The sequence below is a fragment of the Onychostoma macrolepis genome, chromosome 22 (genome assembly GCF_012432095.1).
Source record: "Onychostoma macrolepis isolate SWU-2019 chromosome 22, ASM1243209v1, whole genome shotgun sequence".
In the NCBI taxonomy this organism is placed as follows: Eukaryota; Metazoa; Chordata; class Actinopteri; order Cypriniformes; family Cyprinidae; genus Onychostoma; species Onychostoma macrolepis.
The window spans coordinates 8546877-8560763 of record NC_081176.1 but is presented as its reverse complement, the minus strand read 5'-3'; the positions used below and the strand labels follow the sequence as shown (position 1 = coordinate 8560763).

General features: G+C 36.7%; 1 protein-coding gene across 24 annotated transcripts in view; it reads right to left on the bottom strand.

The window, feature by feature from the left end:
- Positions 1 to 13887, bottom strand: part of ptprsa (protein tyrosine phosphatase receptor type Sa) — a 216584-nt gene that overhangs the window by 24173 nt on the left and 178524 nt on the right. For 12 of the 24 annotated variants that reach the window (XM_058760412.1, XM_058760420.1, XM_058760416.1 and 9 more), the window contains 5 exons: positions 13667 to 13827; positions 12329 to 12343; positions 11743 to 11858; positions 7543 to 7590; positions 3468 to 3565 (listed from right to left, as the gene is read on the bottom strand). In XM_058760412.1, the coding sequence (XP_058616395.1) occupies positions 3468 to 3565; positions 7543 to 7590; positions 11743 to 11858; positions 12329 to 12343; positions 13667 to 13827 (438 nt within the window). The remainder of the gene's footprint in view (positions 1 to 3467; positions 3566 to 7542; positions 7591 to 11742; positions 11859 to 12328; positions 12344 to 13666; positions 13828 to 13887) is intronic. The other 12 variants (XM_058760423.1, XM_058760429.1, XM_058760431.1 and 9 more) reach the window with 5 other exon arrangements.

Here is a 13887-nt window from a genome sequence, read left to right as displayed (position 1 = left end):
GTCCTGAGAGGACTAAAACTAACTTAAAATAGTGAAATGAGGATCCTTCACAAAGCGGCCCGGATAAAAATTCGCAACAAGATAAAAGTCCTCCTGCCGCAATCACAGCTTCACATTAAAGTGTAATTAAAAGCCGTCTGCTATCGTTTAAATATTCACCAGCACTCGGCCAGGTAGCTTTGTCGTGGACAGTGAATAATAGCAAAGGAAACGCTGATAAAAGAGTCTGTTCCTTCCTGTGAGGGGGTGAATTATCTGACGCCAGCAAGATAAATGCCGCCATGTTCCCAATATGAGAATTTCTGAATAAATATTCTATTCCCCTGTCGGGGTAATTTAGTATTCCATTATGATTCCGAGCCTGTTCTCGGGCAATGGCTCAGTCCCAGCTCTTCTAGCTTGAGGGATGTTTTCATTTAGGCGACCGTCTCTGCATGCTGAAACTGGGACTAAATAACCCACAATGAGGGATTTGATGTAGCTGTTTACCCTGTGATGATTACAGGCACAAATAACAGAGCACGGATCCTCCACAGGTTGTCCGTGCTCTCGAACCGGTCTCTCTTATCATCTACCCTGCAAACCGCCCGTGGGTTTCAACGCACACAGCTTAGATTGGTTTGGTTCTCCTCCAAGCCAAATGCCACACTGTGCTGTGATCACGTATGGACAGAGGCATGATGACATAATCTGGAGTTTGGTAATCCACAGCATGTTTTTGCATAACTCCCAACCCACATCCTCATATCTGACCAAAACCCTTTGCACCAAGCATCTTTTCCTGCTTCAAATCAGCTTCTATCTCTAACATTTTTTTTTCTCTTCTCTAGCCCAGTTTTTCATAGACATCACTCACTAGCTGCGTTTCCATTGCAGATTTGCGCAAAACTTTAGAAATAGTTCATAAATATCGATAAAAAAGTATTGCAAATTGAAAGCCTATCCATTAGCCAATGTTATGTGACTAAAACATAATTTTTTTCCTTTCGCAATAAGTCATGGCGAAGGATTTTGGTAGGGTTATGTATATCGCAGCCACTGCACTAGCCATTATATTTAATTGAAGGAGGCGTATGCATGCATCTTTACTAGAGATGGGAAGATTCCCAGATTCGCTCGGTGCATCGGCAAAAAAAAAGTTAACGATGCGATGCATCAGTTTGAAAAGTGTGCATCGGCTACAAATTGGCATTTGTATCGCGATGCATCGTTTCTAACACATTTGCATCAGTTAAAAAACGATTTATATATAATGACTAGTGGATGCGCTACACTTTTATTGTTTATAAAGTGACCGATAATCTGTGACCAATATTTTATATGTAGATTGATTTCTCATCACCGCTGTGTGTGAATATGACGAATTACAACAACACTACGGAGACCTGAGGAAAAGCGGGGATTAAAGTCCAAAACCTGGCTTGAAATAACATAAATCAATCGGGGCTAAAGCGGTTCCATAAACGACAATGTAAATTCACTCAATCTCACTAATTTGTACACGCTTATTCTTAATCAGCCCTTATTGTTGATCATGGATCTAATCGATCCACCATGGCAAACAGCGAATATATTTGTGCTGTTTAATGCATTTGAGACATTGTGTTTTCCTCAGTGCATAACTGACATGTCACAACTATATTTTCATCTGTAAATGTTATGTAAATATATCCATTTTGCTGTCAGGAGTGGGCGAGGCTTATGCGAGTGAACAAGCACTGCTGCACACGTGCTCTAAACAGACAGAGTGTGACAATAATTCTGAGTCAAATATGCATTTTGCTAAAATATTTGTTGTTGGACATTACATGTGCCATTTATAGAATTTTAAACCTACATATAGGTATATTTTAATGATAGCATAGCAGTAGTAACTGTAAAGGCACTATTGTAATGGGTAAATAAAATAAGCTGATGCAGTCCTAATTTCTAAACTCAGATGAGTTAATGTGTGTTTCTTATAGCAGTTAAAATGTAGTTTTAATTTAGTGATTTTAACTTTTAGTTTAGTGATTTTAATGCTTTAAAGAGCAATGTTAGATTGTAATGTTCTAATGCTATCTGTTCCAACTATAAAAGGTACAGCTGTCATAAAACCAGAGAGAAAGAATGCATGACTATGAGAGTGTATGAGAGAGTCAATAGTAAAATCATTGCATTCCTATTGGTCAGTGTTAAAGAAGCTCAGCTTAGCCTGACAGTTTGCCTGCCCTGGACCAGGTTAGTTTTCCAGCATAAGTAGCCACAGTGACTGAGGTTGATCTTTGTTAAATTTGCTTTATGGAACCAAATCATTTGTCAGGGAGTCAGACTAACTGAAATAAGCCTGGTCTATTTCGGTAAACTTGTTTTATGAAACAGGCCTCGAGGCATTAGAAGTCAGAAGACATATAAGTTTATTTATGATTTGCTGTCTGTCTGAACCAAAGAAATAAAAGCAATCATATTTTTTTCAAATCGAAATCGGATCACACTGCATCGTAACAGGGGTGAATCGTATCGCATCGCTAGCTGCTTCATATGTATCTTCAATGTATCGTATCGTTGGCTATGCATCAAGATGCGTATCGCATCAGCCTCAGTTATGGAGATGCACATCCCTAATCTTTACAGAAGCAGCGCAGAGAGCCGATATATTGGCAAAAGTTTTTGCGAAATTGATTAGTTTAGGCGTATTTTCAATTTTCAATTTCAATTTTGTGCAATTTGAAGGGTAATGGAAATGCAGCTAGTGATTTAGCAGCTACTTTTAACAGGCCAACGCACCAGAAATACATTCATTCCAATTTTTTCTTCTAGAGCCGCAGTCCCCAAACACTTTCCTCAGCAGAATGACTTATTTACAAAGCCAGAGCAGATCATTTTTTAAAAATCAATTTATGTAACTATGAAACAATCAACTAATATCTGGTAGAAGGTGACTTTACCAGATCACATCATTGTTTACTCCCTTTTTGCAGGTGGACAAGATCAGAAACGACCTATTCTACAATCTACTACTCAGGCTTAGCTGCTTATGAATGACGTTTGTCATTTGGTTAGCATATGCAGCTAAAGCTAATCTATATGCTAAACCAATGTCCCAAAAATGATAGTGGGTTGACTCAACTCGAGCGTGCCCATGTTCCTGCTGAGATATCAGGTCTGGCTCATGCTGGGAGCCATTTAAGATGGCATTAAGCCCCGGGGGTGTTGATGGCGGTGCTGCTGTAGCACGCTGTGATTTAAGATGGACGACGACATTTGCTCTATGCAAATGAAGGCTGATTCAGCAATAGCGAAGGCTAATCAGCAGCCGCTACATTTACGAGCCCAGCTCTCATGTGAGTAACTGCCATGCAAATGCTAAAAAAAAAAAAAATTCACCGGCATTTGTTTAGCAAGAAAACCCACTTTATGTAAGTGCAACGTCTTTTGAAATGGGTAACAATCCTATTCGCAACAAAAAATGGTATAATATGCAATACCTCATACTCCTGGGAGAGCTTCAGGTTGTCGTTGGCCTTCAGTAGCTCCGTGTGCTCGGCTAGCTCAGAGATGGGTATAGGAGGGTGGTTCATCATACCTGTGCACCAATCAGGAGACAGAAAGATAAGGTCAGAAAGACCAACGGGGGCCAAGACAGACAGTTAGAAGCCAAATCCCAAAAGTTGGTGGAGAAAACGGGACTGGGGTGGGGGAAGACACCCAAGCAGGTGAGACAATGAGGTGGGGACTGGAGTGAGGAACAGCGGGTGATGTTAGAGACATAGTGTGACCAGGCCAGAGCTCTACATCATCAATCGGACCAATCAGGATCATCCTAATACAGAAAAACTGGATGCATTTAAACAGACAATATGAAAGAAAAGACCTAAGGACGATTGCTAAGGTGCTACAAAAACCCCAGACCAATTACAAAAATGATAGAGGGTCAAATGGTTCCTAATAGCTTTGCAGTATGAAATTTCTTCTTTCTCACTCCACTGTAGCTTAAAACGACAAGCAGGAGGACACTTCATATACTTGGTTGGTAAGACAAACCATACATTTGTCCTCAGCAGGCTAAGACAAGGGGAAAAATGCGCTTGGTTACCTTTGTGAAACCAAACAAATCTCCTTTCAAACTGAGTCACAGGAACAATAAATTGAAACAACCCCCAAGACCTGCCCTTGAGAAATACGTTCATGTCTGCAGAGCTGAAACGTAATAGATTTAATCAAATGCAAAATCTGAAAACTTCTTTTTCACCAAGGCGAGACAAAAGGCCAAAAGCACACAAGATTGAAGCTATGTACATTACATCTGGAATAGGGGAATGGTATCCTTGTTGGTATGCTATAGGGTTGACCCTATGTTACCCTAAACTAAGGGAGTCCTCCTGGAAGGCCACCTGCCTAGCTTAATTCCAAATTTAACTAATCTGAACCAGCTAATTAAGGTCTTCAGGACCACTAGAAACTTTTGGACACTGGAAATTGGACACTCCTGCCCTAACCGTAACCCTGTTCTGGCATTCGGGGACTGTTTGCAGTAGACTTGAGCGTGAAAGGACACAAGCTTCTGTCTTGTATTTTATGCTAGGCCTCATAAACAGACTTATCTGCATGTCATCTTGCACATAACCAAAATATGGACTTACTGTTCTTGCTTTCTTTGTCTTGCTGCTCTGGGGGAAAAAACTGGAATGCTTCCACACTAAACACGAAAAATACGAGTGAGCCAGAGGTAGAAAAATACAATATTGCCTTTCCCTGGAGTAAACCTCTAGCCTTAATATTTCTAACAGCTTTCCTTTTGGCAGAAGCTTGCAATAATTTCCTTATGTAATCCTTCATTTGCGCTATGATGGGAAATAAAGCTCTTGAGGTGGAGGGGGTAATCAGGGTAAGGTAGGGGGTTTATTTGAGAGTTCTGGCCTGGGTTAGGATGACCTGATGGTACCGGTGCAAAGTGAAGTGCTGTGTTCTCTGCTTCAGTTCAGCCAAAGCTAAGCAAGCGTGTCACGGAAGCAGTCGCCCATATTATCCCTGTGCCAACCTACAAGACCTTTCCTCAAACAAGCACTAGTTTTGCTGTTTGCTCAGACCGAAAACTTCCTAGGCCTCTCGCTGTGGAGTTAATCCAGTTATGAATTAGTAATGGATTATGGCAGAAAACAGACATAGCTCTCCCTAAAATGGTCGCCAATGTTTTTATAGAAGGCATTGGACTTTCTTCAGCACGAGGTCAAAAGTTGGATAAACGTTGACGTCTTCCTTGAAGAGTACTGTGATTTAATTAAGCATGGATAATCTGCATAATCACATTAGCCATCCTCAATTTCACTTCCAGTTTTTTCTTGTAATGTTGTGCGCCGCAAATGGCTTGAGTTTGATTGAGAAAGGACACTTGCTGATTGGACATTATGAGAAAAAAAAATGAAGCAAATGCCACTCAAGATGCCCTGAAAAAGTTCTAGCTGTTAGTTTTCAGACTTTCATGCAAAACAAAGCAATGCTAATGACAATTTTTCCTCATCCACTATCTGGACACTAACACTTTTCTCACTCCACAAATGTTATTCTCATCAGCCTGGCCAAGCTCTTAGTCTGGACTCGCCTTAAGGTGAACCAAGGTAATATATGCCAAAGCACTCTCGAAGAAGATGCGAAGGGCAACTTTGGCAAACAACCTGAGATCAGTCCTGCATGCTAAACGCCAACAGCCTCCATGATGCAATGAGAAAGGCCATCTAAAGCCAATCGAAACCAAACAAACTTGGAAGATTAGCACTTTCCAATGTCAACGCATTCCTCAACTTTGCTCCGTGTCAACAACAATTACTCGTGCCCCGTTTTTCCATTTCATAAATAAGCTGTTATTTGTTTGTTCTCAGGAATGATCTCCCCAAAAGATGTAAGAAACAATTACATTTAATCCGATTGGGGTGCAAAAAAAAAAAAAAAAAACTTTTATCCTCTGCAGATTACTTTTTCTTTTTTGGTTATTAAAACTTTCACAGTCAACTTTGTCAAATAATTAAAATTGGACATTGGTATTTACTGATTATCCAAGACATTAGGTTTTTGTAGGATATGAAAGCACTAAATACACGTTACAAAAGTGTCTTTGCGTGCATGACCTTATCAGTTTTTATAATTAACTACATTCAATTTCAAGTTTTTATGCGAAAGACACTAAAAAGTCTGTTTAAGCGAGGTCCAATCGGATATAAACTCTTTCAAGGACAAATTCCTGTTGCTCTTCATTTCCTATCTGCTCTCTCTGCCAGGATTTTTCTCTCTCTCTCTCTCTCTCTCTATCGCTGAGTCTTTTTATCCCATGCAATCAAGCCCAAGATCAGTGAGCGCGAGAGATGCAAACTGTCTAATTACATATTTTCAGTCTCTTATTTGCGCTTGACAGGTGATGCAAATAACAAATCCTTTTGATATACACTGCCACTGTTCACGAAACGATTTTATGCGATTGTTCATTTACATATAAAAGGAAAAGCGCTTAGTATATTTCCCCATAAAAACAAGAAAAAAGGGAGTCGTTTTTCTCTTTCCTCTGCCTCGCTGGGGGGCGGGAGGGATGTATCAAATGTCGGACTATTGTTTGCAGAGGGTTTAATTAATTCGGCTCGTTATCTCCGCCTGCAGAACGACCCCATCGGTGGAGAGAGGAACGGGGGTCTGAACGGACAGGATGCTGGAATGTCTGGAGACTTGTGTAAAAATTATACTGCAGAACCGTCTCTACATGATCAGCTGCTTTTACTGTGGATTAATAGTGTTCAGCCAACAGCCTGTGAGAACAAAGCAATTGACAAGCAGAAGTATAAAGAAAAAACAAATTTAAAAGGAAAAATTAAAAGCCGTGTTACGAATGAAAGTTGAAAGCTGTCATAATTAAGATGAAACAGTTAACCGCATTTGCATTTTAACTTCCCACAGATGCATAATGCAGAACAAATGTCTAAGAAAATCAGTGGCATTATTTGCTTCAATTTGTAATGTCTTTGGTGTATAAACTATATATATATATATATATTAAACATTAATAGAAATCATTATGTTTGTTATAATGATTTAGAATAAAAAAACCCTGAAAAAAGTAAATTAAATATAAAAATTATTTATTTGCTTAAGTGATAAAATATTAATTATAATTAAAACATGTTTTTATTTCAATTTAATTTAAATATGGCCAGGTTACATAAAAAGCATAAAAAGTTTATTTAACATGTTTTGTTTTTATACGTTGGCTAACATGATGTCTTTTTATGCAAAGGATAGGATTATATACTTGATTTTATCCTACATTATGCATCTCGTATAGGAAAAGCAATTGCTAATGAGATGTAGTTTTAGGTTTCATTTGAATTACGACTCCTTTTAACTTTCCCAGGGTTACGGGAGTGAAAATTAGCGCAGATCCGGCAGTTTGTGAGGGAGAAAAAAAAAGTCATATGCAAATGTAGTCGGAAAACACAACCCATTATTCCGGATGTGGGGCAGACGCATTAAAAAAAGATAAGAAAACACCAAAGCTCAGCGCGAGATGTGAGCACTAACTTTCATAGTCAAAACCGGCTTCACTGACAGGACTGCTTAGACCCGAATCTGTGAAAAACAGCAAACAGCAAAAAATAAAATAAAAGCATCCCTCTTTGAATGTACTGATAATTAGTTGAGAACAAAATCTTGAAATGGACTGAAAGAAATGGGAAAAACAAGATAAATGCAAGGAAATTAATATGCAGAAAATAGAACTTCTCCTTTATGCATTTTCTCCGTCCAATTAATTTTTCAGACTATATTGTGCATTTTTAACCAGGCAGGAGAACGGACCACCCCTGCTTTGAATGAAGGCGGTAATCCTCGCGAGGGTCCTCGCCGTTGGATCCAACGCCAAGCAGTCTGTCAGACACTGAAAGTAGGACACTAGCTCACATATCAGCCGTCCTTCATCCAACATCACAGGCGACATACATGAACCGCTGCAGATACTGTTTATACTGCGAGTCTTCACGGCAAACTCCACGCTAGTTTTTTAAAGAATAAATCCTCAAAACATCAGATGGCGGTGTCGATCAAGCGGTAAAAAGACATACGGTCAGAGTTTAGCGGCTCAACGTCTGTCCAGCTGTCTGGAGCGCTAGCGCATGAGGAGTGTCTTTAGCTTCTGTTGTCGAGGTCTGAACCATCTGTGATGACTTTAGGCACACGACACCTATGCAGACGCACAGATTAACGCGCTAGTGAGCGGATCAGGTTTGAAATCGCATTGTAATAAGGAATGCTCTTGAGAGCAAAAAGTCTAAACGTACTTTTCATCTTTTCATGCTTTATGTTGGCAAAGTAAAGACATTTTTTTTTTAATTGTTTTTTTTAGATATATTGAGTATGTTCAATACAAATAAATGTAAATATGTTCAATATAAATAAAATAATATAAAAGTATAAATAAAAACAAATAATTAAAAAAACAGAACTATAAAATAGACAGTCGTACTGGTTATAATTTATAACAAAAATAGTTATCATATCTTTCAGTATTGGATCAACTTTGACTTAGCATAATAATTTAGGATTAATATTATAATTAGCATTATAAATAGGCATGCATAATATACTGGTGACCATATACAGCCAACGGAAAGAAATAAATAAGTATAAAAAACAACATTGAGATAATTATCAGTCTTCTGCATTTATCAGTTAACTGTAATTGATAAATTACTTTATCAGTTTACTATATTACTGTTAACTGTTTAAGCATTATAATTCAGCATTGAATTATAATTATAATTAACATTATATATAGGGATGCATAATGTACTAGTGACCATATACAGCCAATGGAAATAATAATAATAAAAAAAGAAAATTATCAGTTATCTGTATTTATCGGTTATCTGTTATTCTAAGCATTACATTTCAGGATTAATATTATAATTAGCATTATAAATAGGAATGCATAATATATTGGTGACCATATACAGCAAAAAGAAATGTATGAATGAATAAATAAATAAAAATAGCACAGAAATAATTATTGGCTATTTGTAATTGTAAGCATTATAATTCAGGATTAATATTATAATGTACAGATAGATAGATAGACAGATAAATTAAACAATTATCGGTTATCTGTATCTGCTAAAATAAATAATATTATTAAACATGAACATAAATGATTATGTTAGTGATCAACAAAAAATAAAGTAACTGAAAAAACAATATTGTTAATAGTTATTAAACATAAAAACTAAAAAAAAAAAAAAAACAGGATTAAAACAATTATAATAATTAACAACTATCAGTTATTAATTCAAAATTAGGTGCATAGGTGCATCTCTTTATTTATAAAATATATAAAATGCCTAAAGAGCTTTTAAAATAAACATCGTTTGGCTTTTCTACCTCCCAAATCTATGTAAATCTTAAAAGCCAATATAAAAGCCATTTTCTTCCATAATATGACATATTTCTGAGTAAAACAGAGTGAAGAAATCAATAAAGAAAAAATAAGATTTTAGGCAAGATTTTAGAAAGCAGCCTAAAAAATGACTTAACAGGATGCTGATGAGGATTATAAATCTTCTGTTTACAGACACAATTAATCACAGGCCTGGAAAAACCGTGAGTGTCTGCAAGCATGTCGCATTAAACAGTTTGCTAATAAAAAATATGTTTGTTTTCTAAAACGATTCATAATACCAATACAAACAGACTGAAGGGGACGCAGAGGAACTGAGCAGAACCTGACCCTAAACGCGTTACGAAACAAACCTAATGTCGGCGTCTCGTCTCATTAGGATAAGTTGTGCGCCATATGTGCCAGTCATCCATGTGAACTCAAGTGTGCTGCTTTGAACAATGGCTCCTATTAGCTAATGGAAATGTCGCAAATGTTTCCCCGTCCCAGTTAATTGGGCTAAAATGTCCACTTAAATGAAAATTCACCAAGCAAAGAGATAATGACACCCTGCGCTTAAAAAGAACAACGTTGCGTCGCAAATTGAACGCTCCTCAATTAATAAAGTCCAACGAGGATGGCTTTAACGAGGCGAGAGTCTTGATAGTGTTGAAGCGGACGAAAGAGGCGAGAAATAAGATGAAAGTGCGCCGGGCTCATTTCTGATGTGTTATTAGGCGGCTGCCGGACAAGATGCCCCACAATGGACAGGTGATTATGGGAAATGAGGTGGCGATAGTGGCTTTCTTGCATTCTCCACCTCCATTTCTCAGCTGGCTCTCGTTTTATCTGGGCTGAAGGAGAGCTCTCGGCGTTATGACCTCCTCGGGCGGCCGCGCTGAGATTACCGCCTTTGAAACGAGAGCTGTTTGATGGGGAGACGCCGAGAGCGGACAGGAGAGAGACGCCGTTGACAAATTCACTCTGCGCCACTTCAAGGAGCCACCGAAAAATGTCAGAGTAGGTTTAGTGCGCAAAGCCGGCGAAAATGAGGGCGCTCTTTGAACGAGACAAAAGATCGTCTGCTTTGGAACGAGATGAGGACGCGACGGCAAAAACATTTCGGAAGCTGCCTGGATGTTCAGTATCTGTTTTCAGTATTTATCAGTTGTCTGTAATTATGATTAGCATTATAAATTCCGGATTAATATTATAATTAGCATTGTAAATAGGAATGCACAATGTATTGGTGATCATGTACAGCTAATATAAATAAATAAACAGCAAAGAGATAATTATCAGTTATCTGCATTTATCGTTATCTGAAATTCTAAGCATTATAATCCAGGATTAATATTATAATTCGCATTGTATATAGGAATGCACAAGATACTGGTGATCATAAACAGCTAAAATAAATAAATAAATATTTTTAAAAAACAGCATTATCGGTTATCTGCATTTATCGGTTCTCTGTAATTATAAGCATTATAATTTAGGATATTATAATTTGCATCATAAATAAGAATGCATAATTTATTGCTTGCCAGCCAAATATAGGTTAAATAAATAAATAAATATTGTTTTTTTTTAATAAAAGCACAATTATCGGTTATCCATGTCCACAAAGATAAATAATAATATTAAACATTAATATAAATTGTCATGTTAGTCATCAGTAACAAAAAATGAAGACAATTAAAAAATGAAAAACAAATTGTTAATAATATAAAAATAATTTAACAATTGTTGGTTATCGTTTTAAAATTACTAACATTGGTGCCCAAACAGCATTTATAATAGACACGTTGCGTTTTTCTTAAAAAAATAATGTGTTTGGCTTTTCTATTTAAAAGAAAATTTTCTTTTATGTAAATCTTAAAAGAATATATTAAAGCCCCCGGCGATGGCAAAAATGTCTCTGAAATTGTATGGATCTTCAATTTCATTTGGACGTTCAAAACCTTGAACCAAATACGAAATAAAGATAACTGACAGGCCGTACACGATTATTAACTAATAAACTGCATCAGTAGAGACACTAATTAGAAAAAAACAGCAGGTGCACCTGAAATTGACAGTTAAATTAAAGTTAACTGACAATATATGTCACTCTGGCGCACTTCAAAGTTCACATTCGAAAGGAGAACCTGACGAATGATACGAAAATAATGTTGAAATGCAAAAAAAAAAAGCTCTATTTTCTTTATGCTAAATATATTCCTTTTGATTTTTCACTTGATTTTTGAGGTGAAATATGACCTAGAAATACATTTCACATAAGTTTTGTGAGATGAGTTCAGAGAAAAGTTCATGTTTCAAGTGATTGAGGTGGTTTGTTCATGTGTATATACCTGGGGTCTGAAAGTTGATTCGTCTCATCTCCACTGGGTCTGTGGGGTGGTGAGGGGTGATATCGGCGTTGTTCAGCAGACATTTCGTCCGTGGCTCTGACTCTTTACGTTTGCTGCTTTAGAAAAGGAAAGAAAACACAAGGACTCAATAAAAGCTGACATACGAGACCAAAAAAGAACAAGTACACCAAATCACAAGTGCACAAAATGACCACCCAGTGTTTCCTAACTGATTCAGATCAATGCCTCATGATTTAGAATGATTCATCAATCAGTTTGACTGATTCAATTAGTGCCATACACTTATACTGTTTACAGGTATTAATAAAAGTCTTTTAAAAGTCACTACTTTGTCAGTATATACCAGTGCAGAAAACACTACTTATAGTCTATAATCAAGGAAGCTAGATGCTAGCACAAACAAAGCTATGTCCACAAACACCACAGCCGAGGGGCACATTGGTTGAACCCGCCGTTTCATTGCACTGTTTTTCTCTGCCATCTAATTAAAAGTTGCTTTTATGCTGAGGCAGGTTGTTTTCTTTTGCCCCCATGAAAACAGCAATAAAGTACAGCTAAGCCTTACCTGTCAGGCTTGCTGCTTCCGAAGAAAGCATTGAAGTGAAATAAATATATAAAAGGGAGAAAACACAACAAGAGAACAAGGGAGAGGAGAGGGGAAAAAAATCAATAGAGTGCATTTAAATTCACAGGGCAGGCTAGCGGAGCCAGATTAGCTCATCTGCATTTGGACAGACCTGTAAAAGATGTGTGTTTGCACCCACCGGGGGGGCTATACGATCTCCAGACACCAGAGGTCAAACTCAAGGTCCTGCCAAGGGAGGAAATACTAGCCAGGAGTCGTCCGCTTTTAACCTGGCTCTTGAGGCGCTAATGAGGAATAGCTTCCCTTTGAGTTTCAGCACGTTTGCATGCTAAAAGTCAAAGCGGTCTGCTTTGGCCACGCTCTGAAGCTAATAGCTATTAGCTATCACCTCATTAATTTTTGATACGAATGAATTGATTGCTTTTCTCAGCTCCGCTTTGAACTTTTCCAAACTATGCCAATGCTGAGGGCTAAAATAAGCTTAAATCCTTCTTTTAGCATTTCTGCACTTCAAAATGCATCTAGTGTCAGAGCGTTAGTTTGAAGACTGCTCCAACTACTCATTAACTGAAGAACTGAAATTTGTGACCGAAACTGAAATGTATAATTCAGTAATATTATATTAATATATTAATTACATTTATAAATGTCCCTACAAAATATTTTAATGAATAATAATAGAAAATAGTATTTTACTTATTTTCTATTGAATTTATTGTGACCAAAACTTATAATTAAATTATATTAATAAACAAGAAAATTTATATTATTATAAATGTCTGTACAAAACAAACTATAGTATTTTATTATAATTACTTTCAATTTAGATTTAAATTTATTGGCTTAGAAAATGAAATTTATAAATACTTCATATTAATAGACATTGTAAATGTCTTTACAAAATACTTTAATTTATATAGTAATTAAATTTACTATTTGTCAATTGTAACTAATCATAATAATAATCTACAAATTATAAATGTTTTAACAAAACTTTTCAATATAGTAATTTATTATATTTTTATTTTAAATTTTAAGGAATTTAAATAAAAGATATATATTTATTTTAGCAAAACAATATATAACTATTTTTCATAAAACAACAGATAAGACAATTATACATAAAATAATTTTCTATTGTTTTTAAATAAAATGTTTTGTAAAGACATTTATATAATATAATATATAATTTTTGTGAAGGCACAAATTTCAAGCATTAAAGATGAGAAGCTTAAATTAGTTCTCATTTTGACTGGTAGTGTAAATTGTACAAACTAAAAAAGTTTATATTCATTAACAAGTCAAAAGTCCACTCACTTCTTGTAGAGGAGAATCGCAATCACAATACATATTATGAAGACCACAGCCAGAACGGGCCCCACCACCCAGATGAGTCCGTCCCCTCCCGTCTCTATGGGCTGAGGGTCCACGTCTGGAGCTGTGACTGGATCCGTGTAGGGGCTGGACGCAAACGATTTCTGCACACAAGCAAAAAAAAGGTTATCTGCATTCGCCACTTTGCATGAGTCTTAAAACTT